Here is an 8,844-nt window from a genome sequence, read left to right on the forward strand (position 1 = left end):
TATATCCTTCCTTATCCATTTTAACATATTTGAAATAGCACACCACGACTTAAAAAGTCACTGGGAGAAGTGGAAGAGGGCGGTATCCACAAACGGGCAGGCACCATCGGGGGCAGGCTCGAGGAGGAGGATTGCAGATTTACAGTGCACCCAATCTCCCCTGCTCTGAAACTTCTCCAGCACGGCCAGCTTCTCAGGTGCAGACCCAGAAAACTGGGCCTTTGAGTTCCACAGGCAAGAGGGGTTCAGACACCCCAGGACTCTCCAGGAGGTCAGCCAGAGCAGGATGCAGGAGACAGAGGTGACTGAAGACAGAGGAGTATGAACGGGAAGGAGCAGAAGGAAGGTATGGGAGGAATGGAGCAGTGTCAGAGTAGGAGTGGGGTGGCAGACACGGGAAATTCTAACACCCATGGGCCGTATAGAAACCAAGGGAGGCACCACTCCCCAGACATCAGTACTGCTCAGCTCAGGGGAGCTGAGAACTGACAGTTCCAAGAAAAACTGAGGGACACCTGGCTATCCACACCCACCGCCATCACAACTGGTAGGCCTTGGTTGTGCGTCCTTCAAAACTTTAAAACATACTTGTACATATACTTAAATGAATTCTCATATATTACATAGGATTGACTGGTGTGTGTGCGTGTGCCCACGCACGCAAGTGATTTAACTTACAAACGTGAATCCAAAGCCATCGTTCTGCAACTTGCAGTTGGAAGTCAGGCGGATGCTTTCGAAAGCTGTGAGAATGGCCTGATGCATTCCGTTGGACTGCCACGCTTTGTGCTACTGGATGCTAAGCCACGTTGCATTCATCCATTTCCTTACTGGCGGGAATTTGGAGTGTTCCCAGTTTTTCCCATCACCAACACCCTTGTGCATGTGTTCTTGTACACTACAGGTACCAGCGTGTCTCCGGAAGAAGTACCAGGCAGCGGACTTGCAGGAGCATAGAGGAAATAGATTCCTTCTTCCTTCCTTTTAAAGATCTTGGGCTAAAAGCAAGGACTCTGGAGTCAGATAGATTGGTTTCAATCCTGCTGCTGATCCCCACGAGCCGAATGACCTTGGGCCAGTGGCCGAACCTCTCAGTGCCTGTTTCCTCACCGGGAAGAGGCCAGTAATAGTTGGTACTATAGTTAAAGGCGTGTCACGCGGATGCATTATTATTTATGCCCAGCGCTTAGAAGAGTGCCAGGCACAGAGTGCGTGCCGGCACTAAGTTGCTTTCAATGGATTCTGCCAAATTACCTCCCAAATGCGTCTCTTGCACCACCGCCACAGGGGTTCGCTCCTAACCTCTCCCACCCTCGGAATGGTTAAGCTCTTTGAAGGTTGTCAACCTAGTGTGTGAAACCCGATTCGTGGTTTTAGTTCACATCTCCAGGATCAGCGGTGGGGAGCACCTTTTGGGGTGTAACTGGCCACTGCGATTTCCTCTTCTTTGAATTTGCCTCAGAGAGGGGGAAGGGCTGATGGAGCGAGGCCAACCCCAAGTCTATCCGCCACACCCGCCTGCCAGTAACGTCTGCTGAGCCACATTTGATGGAGCAGTTGAGACAGAGACCTTACAGAACGAAAATACGATCCCTTTGCTCTCTGGCCGACCCCTGATCACTGACTGCGGGACTCCTGTGCCCGTTCTCCTGTTGGGTCTTAAGGCTTGCGGTGGAAGGGAGGCTGGCAAATGCTTTCGGCGCGTGCTAGGCATCCAGCGCCTCCATCTTGATGTTTCATCCTCACCACCCCTGGAGCCCGGCGCCCTCACTCCCCGACGCCCTCGACCCCCTGTATACATGGGAAACGGAGGCTCAGAGCTGTGACTCTAACCAGAAAGGGGAGGCGGGACAGGAGGAGGCGGGCCCAGAGGCTTGACAGAGGGAGGCACTCCCACCATCTCCTTCACCAGCCAACTGCCCGGACCGCCCACGGGCTTGCGAGCAAACCAGAGGCCCTCGGCCCCATTGGTTAGGTCTCGACGAGGGCGGGCGAACAAGGCGCCCGCTGGTTGGCGGGGGCCGGACCAATGAGGAGGCTGCGGCGCAGGCGTGAGAGGCGCGCTGAAAGTGGCGCGTCCTTTCTTTTGAGGCGAGCTCGTGCGGTGCGTGAGGTGGTTGACGCTCCCTTCTGAGCGCCGGCCGCCTAGCCCGCCGTGACCGCGACCGCGACTCGGGCCATCGACCGTCGCCCCGGTTCCGGGGCCGCCCGGGTCGCGACATGAGCTCCCCGGATGAGGTGTATGTGTGGGGAAGGCGTGTCCGCCCAAAGGTCAGGGAGCGGGCCGGCGTCCGCATAGCCAGCCCCGCAGTCCCGCCGGGGCCCGACCCAGGCCCCGAGTCTGGGGAGCCGCGGAGCGGCAAGGGCGGAGGCGGCTTCCCGGACCCCGAGGGCTTCCAGTCGAAGCGGGAGATGCTGGAAGCGCGAGGGCCTGTGCTGTGGGGCCGCGAAGGCGGACCTGGCTCCCCAGATGAGCACACGAGGGACCTCCTGGACCTGATCGACGAGTCTGAGGCGGCCAAGGAGGCCAACCTGCAGCAGCTGACCGACCAGGACGTGCTGGGCGTCCGCAGATACCCGGACCCCGAGGGCTTCCAGTCGAAGCGGGAGATGCTGGAAGCGCGAGGGCCGGTGCTGTGGGGCCGCGAAGGCGGACCTGACTCCCCAGAGGAGCACACGAGGGACCTCCTGGACCTGATCGAGGAGTCTGAGGCGGCCAAGGAGTCCAACCTGCAGCAGCTGACCGACCAGGACGTGCTGGGCGTCCGCAGGTACCCGTCCCCGGAGAGCTCCACCACCTTCAAAGAGTCCACCGTGTGGACACTGCGCCTCGAGGCGGGTCCCGGCGGTCGAGGAGCGCCCGGCCAGAGCTGTGGGGAGGCGCCGACGGCTCCAGCCGGCCCTCTCCACCTCGGTGGGCCTGAAGCGGGCCGGGCCTTGGGGAACCCTAAGAGAGGCACTAAGCGTAGGTTGAACGTGGCTGCGGATCGCCAGCGGCGCTCCGCGGAAGACCTGGCCTGGCTGCTGTCCGACTCCGAGTCCTCAGATGAATTCAGTGAGACACAGCTGATGACGGTGAGCACTTACCGCAGAGGAGGAGGCCAGGCCAAGCCCAGCAGACCCGAGGATCCCGGGGACACTCCCAGACACTCGAAGTTCCAAGTCAGGGAGAATTACCGTCACGTGACAGGCTCTTCCCTGTCCTCGGCTCCGCGAGGACTCTCTTCGGTTGTGGAAAGGCAGGGCGTGGGAGAGCAGGGCATCTCTTCCCCTAAGAAAATGCAGAGCGTGCTGTGGGGCAAGGGGGGCAGCAAGCCCAGCTACCCGGGAGCTGCTGCTGCTGCTGCTGCTGCTGCTTCTGTTTCTGCTGCTGCTGCAGGTGGCCTGCCGCGGGTCACTCCTAGGAAGAACGGAGCCCAGGAGAAGAAATCCGTCGGGGAAGCGTCCAAACTTGCCCTGGGGGGAACCTTCTGTTCCCGGGGGCAGCGAATCTCGGCAACTCCCGTGGAAGCGGCCACCTTCCCCCCAATCTCTGGTATTCCGCTGCCTGGGAGACCCAAGAGTTATACCTTGGTCCTTTCGGGAACCAAACAGTCCAAGCACAGTGGCGCTGGGAAGAAATCCGTGGTCAGGTGGGCAAGGGAGTCTGAGGCGGTGGCGGGAGAAGATAAGGACCCAAATAGAGACCCAGCCCCAAAGGGCCAAGTGAGTAGGCCATGCTCCTCCTCTCTCCCCACTCTTCCCCCACCCCACAGCACCCAGGGCACACGTCTTCACCCATGCTGCCTCTGTCCACCCCTCAGAGGTTAGCATTGGGTGCCCCTCGGTCACTGGGTCATTACGATGCCAGATCGGGCTCCTTTTCCTAGGGACAAACATTAAGGTAGCACTTCGGGTGTCCTGGGCCCGGTTCTCCACCCTTGGCCTCTTTCCAACCTCCTCTGAGAGACTTGGGCTGGGATGGAAGGGAGGGCTGGTAGCTGAATTGGGTCGGGGGATCCCTTAAAAGCTTCCCCGGAAAGCCTCAGTATTCAGACTCACCAGCTTCCCGAATCCTCCTTCCTAGCTGTTCCCCAGACCTTCCTTGCAGGGGGCCTGGGCTTTCTCAGTGTCCCACTGTTGTGCCTAGATCAGCTCTGCCTACTGGCCTGGGGCTGACTGAGGGAGAAAGTGCTAATGAGATCAGCCTTTCAATTCCCTTCCCAATTCCCTGCCTCACCCTGGCCCGAATCACACAACTCTCTCTCTCTGTCTCTCTCTCTCTCTGTCTCTCTCTCTGGCTCTGTCTCTCTGTCTCTCTGTCTCTCTGTCTCTCTCTCTCTCTCTCTCTCTCTCACACACACACACACACACACACACACACACACACACACTTCCTTAGTCCAAATCGGTGAGAAATTTTTGTTTCAGCTGCTAACTCACAGGCCAGGGACATCTTGTCTGCGCATGCATCGTAGAAAAGCCAGCAGTGGCGACGTCAACACCAGAGGCCCCCAAGATCCAGGAAACTCAGAACCCTTGGCCCTGAACCAGGGAGAAGTCATGCCCAGGGGGCCTGCCCCCTCAGGTGAGTGTCGTGGGTTTGATATGAGGGGAGGGAAGAGGGGTTGAGGACAGAAACCTCTGCCTCTGTCTCTGCCGGGGGCACAGCCTTGCTCCCAGGCAGCTTCTCCCACAGGAGATGGGGTGCTGAGAGGGCTGTCCTTGAGCCACATCATCCTCTGAGTGGGGTAGGTGCGGCCGGGGTGATCGGTGGCAGTGCCGCAAACAGCTGCTCCGGGTGTAGACTTGCAGGGGAACAGCCTTTTCTGTTATGTCCTGTTCGGCCACATTGCTCTCCCACGTGCTGGCTGTGGCTGCAGCTCTGGGAGGGTCGAATCCAGAGCCACATTGTTTGGGGACCACAATGGCGAAATGGCTGCCCCCGGGGAACAGGGGAAGCAGGCCCAGAGACAAGGTTCCGGCTGCTGGGCAGAGCAGGGCGGCTGGTTGCCAGCAGACGATGGTGCTGCCTCACCTCACTTTAGAGCCCGCTTGGCCCTTTCCACCTCACTGGGAGCCTGGGAAGCTGGATTGTGTGTCCTTTCCCTCTCAGGTGACCGGGGGCCACTTGACCATCCCCCAAGACCGGAAACGCAGCAGCAGCCACTGGGAACGCCCTGCTGTCCTTGGGTAATGCTTCCACTGCATCCTGGAAATGCAGGCCCAAACTCGAGGGTGGGATCTGGGTCCAAGTTCAGCTGACATGTGTGGGCTCCCCCTCCCCTGCCCCCATCACGTACCCCACGGAGGGAGCCCACCTCCTTTCCACTGAGGAGCCCTTGCCAGTCTGACCACCCGGCTTTGGGGTGGAGGGCCCGGGGGAGAGGAGAAGGTGGAGGGGAGAGGAGAAGGTGGAGGAGAGAGGAGGCCAGAGTATACTAATCATTTCTCTTCCTCCTCTGTCTGCTGGCCTAGTGTCTCGAGCTAAAGAGAGAAGTAGACGAACTTAAGGAGCAACTTGGTATGAGGAACCAGGGCCGGAGAGCGGTGTCTTAGTGAAGAACCCGGGTGGGCACCTGGGGTGGGGGTGGGCTGCAGGTGCGGTGGGCCTGGCAGGGACGATCATCCCTGTGGGGAGGAGAACCTCTCAGGCCTGGCCCTGGAGCTGGCTGTGCATGTACAACTGGGCGTGTGTACAAATAGCAAAGTACTGTCTGGACTGCATGCACACTTTGACAACCAGACCAGTCCTAGGGAATGTCCTTCTGATAGGACTTTTAGAGATGCCTCGTTGATTTTTCCCTTGAACTGCTGCTTGGTGTGGCTTCTAAGGTTCTTGCTGGATTGTTTGTTTGTGTGTGTGACAAGTTCTGAGTGGTTGTGGCACGGCCCACAGCATGAGAGCTGCTGGCACATTTTGTTTCCCTTTAGGAACCAGTTCCACATTCAATTTGGGTGGTGGGGAGTGATCAGGCCCAGAGCTCTTTGCATCGGGTCTGGAGGGGTTTCAGGTATCAGGGCTAGGCGGTTCCTCACGGGGATAGGGGGACGGGCTTCTGTATCCCTCTGTCTGGAGCGCCTGCTAATGCCTGTCCCTGTTGCAGCCGCCATGCAGTACCTGGCTGACAAGTTGCAGACCCTTTGAAGTGAGTGTTACACACACCGTACCCCTTCCCACAGTCCTGGCTGTTGAGCAGGGCTGGGGGCTGGCCCTGGCTTCAGGCTCTTCCCTGACTCTGCTGTTTCACAGGTTGAGCCCAGCGTCTTCCTGCAAGAGGAGCAGCTGTTTGGGGCCCTGGAGCTGTGGCCAAGCTCGTTCCCTCCTGTTCTGCCTCAGCTAGGGCTTCCTCTCCCCCCTGTTTTGCCCCCGCCCCGCCCCAGTTTCACAGCAGTTTCCAATTAAAGTACCTCTCATATTCTGTGTTCTGCCTTCTCTCTGGAGGGGTAAGGGTCGGGGTCGGGGTAGGGGGCCGGGGCGGGGCGCTGCTCTACATCAGAGCCTTTTCCAGAATGGTATCTGTGGCATCCTGTGGTGGGGACTCTGGGCCAGCCTCTGCTACCATCCCTGCAGTCAAGCCAGCGGAGTGTCCCAGGTCTGGGTCCTGTGTGTGCTCTGCCTGGCCACATTGGCACGTCCTCCCTTTCCCCCGAAGGCCCTCTTCTAGCTCTCTCCAAACCCCCCTCCTCCTCTGGGGTCTGGCGGTTCCCATTCATCTCTGCCATTCACCCTTCCCATCAGCAGGAACTCTTGACCCCCTTCCAGAGCTCCAATCTGGAAGCATTCACATCCTCCCTGCCCTAGCCAGCTGACCACCCTCCTCCAGCCGGGTCGTCTGTACACCCTTGAGTGGAATTTGGCCCGTCAGGTTCTATGGCGAGTGTGGTTAGTAGGTCTGTGTTGTTGCATGGTCCCCGTCAAATACTCTTCCACCAGGCCCATGACACAGATTTTCCTGGAAATGATATTTCCGTGTCCCAGCTCAATCTCCCAGACTGCCTCTTTAGGACACACGAGATTGAGTCTGAACTCCATGTTCGATTTCCCCCTCACTCGAGGTTGGGGAGCACTTCCTTCCCTCAGCCAGGACCCAGGGCTGTACCAGCCTGAGACTCAGAGGGACAGACTTGTGTTTGAGTGAGGCAAGGGTGGTTGTGCCTGACACCCTTCCCGAAAGACCGGTGTTTTACTACACAAAAGGGGGTATGATGGTAGATTGGCCATTCAAGGTTGGTGACGGTGTGTCCCTGTGTGTGAATAAATGTAATCAGGGGTAATCTCCCTTGAGGGAGAAAGATGTGATTCAGGGAGTAAAGGGAGTAGAGGCTGGTCCAGGTTCTGTAAGGCACTGAATGAGCAAAAGCAAGGGTCGGATCTGTTTTGTTCAAGGGTTGTCCTTAAATTCCCAAAACATAGGAGGGGGATGATGCAGAAGTCACCAAACCCCACGACAGGCTGTCGGGATGCTCGAAATGTTGGATTCGCTGGAGGTGGCTCTCGATCCTACTCTGTGATCCTATGATGTCTGACAACTACTGTGGGTGTGGATGGAATGAGATTGGGAAGGGTGGCTCCTCAGAGTAGCTCATCTTAGAATCAGGGGACCCATATATGAGGCCACCCAACATGAGCTACCCGGGACAGGGGCAGGATGGGCGCAGTGAGGATGGGAAGTAAGGAGTGACTGCACCTGGACAATGGGGAGCACTTGGGTCCACCCTTCCCCCATATTCTCACCCTGACTCCCTTCCAGAGTCCATGGCATGAGCTCAGGTGGACAGACCACAGGTGGGATGGGACAGTCACAGACCTCAGGGTCAGAAAAGAACGTTCGTGGGACTTAATCCTTCGCCTCAAATCCCTCCCTGGAGAAGATGGGCTTGATTGCTGCCCAGGCCTCTGGCTGGATTCCTAGAATGTACCCAGTGCCCCACCCAGCCTGTACCAGGCTTATGTTCTAGCCCCTCTTGCTCCGGCACTGCTCCCCACTGAGCTGAGGCCATTACCAATAAGTGTGTGTGCACTGCGAGGAAACAGAGCTAGCTTAGACCTTGGACCTGCCTCTGACCAGTAGAGACAGTCATTCCAGGTCATGTGTCCCTGCAGACACTCTGGAGAGAGTGAAGCTAACTACAGGCTGGAGACAGCCATCACAGGAACTCGCTTCCCAGTGCACACTATGGATGTTAATAGAATGTTAACAGAATGTTCATAGAAACCTTATTCATAGTCACCCCAAACTGAAAGCAATCAAGATGTTATTCAACAGATGAACGAATAAAACCATACATCTATAAATGAAACATTCTTTAACAATACAAAGGAAGGAACTCTTGATACATGCAACAACTTGGATGAATCGCAAATGCATTACGCTAAATGAAAGAAGCCAGTCTCAAAATGTTACATACTGTGTGATTGTGTTTGTATAATATTTGGAAAAGGTAAAACTATAGGGATGGGAAACAGATCACCAGTTATCAGAGGTTTGGGATGGGGGAGATGGTTTGACTACAAAACAGCAGAATGAGGGAGATTTTGGGGCTGATGGAACTGTTTTGTATCCTGATTGTGGTGATAGTTACACAAATCTGTCCATGTGTTAAAACTCATGGTACTGAAAACAAAAAAGTTAATTTTACTATGTAATAAATCAAAATATATGTAACTAAAAAAATTAAATGTGTCATACATAAAGGCTTGGGAATCATAATGGCATGCAAAATAGTACCAGCATTCTCAAAAGTGACATTGAAAGTCAGAAAACTTTTCAGCCTGAAATTATATATCAGCTATCAAATAAGCATGAAATTAAAGGTAATATTAAAGGTAATATTTGTTCATGCAAAGTCTTAAAAGAAATT

At 56.1% G+C, this 8,844-nt stretch overlaps 1 protein-coding gene across 2 annotated transcripts; it reads left to right on the plus strand.

Moving 5' to 3' along the window:
* The first annotated feature begins 1,032 nt into the window (after positions 1-1,032).
* On the plus strand, positions 1,033-6,401 carry LOC307180982 (uncharacterized protein CXorf49 homolog). Of its 2 annotated transcripts, none has more exons than XR_013825837.1 (6): positions 1,033-3,705; positions 4,411-4,567; positions 5,096-5,172; positions 5,458-5,550; positions 6,087-6,128; positions 6,233-6,248. XR_013825837.1 is itself a non-coding variant. In XM_079911681.1 (6 exons), exons 1-5 carry the CDS (start codon positions 2,221-2,223, stop codon positions 6,125-6,127), a joined length of 1,806 nt encoding a protein of 601 aa, XP_079767807.1. In that variant the 5' UTR covers positions 1,033-2,220; the 3' UTR covers position 6,128; positions 6,233-6,401. The 2 variants fall into 2 exon arrangements, 1 of the variants encoding a protein (XP_079767807.1); XM_079911681.1 differs by having other exon boundaries at positions 5,458-5,503; positions 6,233-6,401.
* The last annotated feature ends 2,443 nt before the right edge of the window (positions 6,402-8,844 follow it).

This window comes from Stenella coeruleoalba (genome assembly GCF_951394435.1).
Source record: "Stenella coeruleoalba genome assembly, chromosome: X".
NCBI classification, from domain to species: domain Eukaryota; kingdom Metazoa; phylum Chordata; class Mammalia; order Artiodactyla; family Delphinidae; genus Stenella; species Stenella coeruleoalba.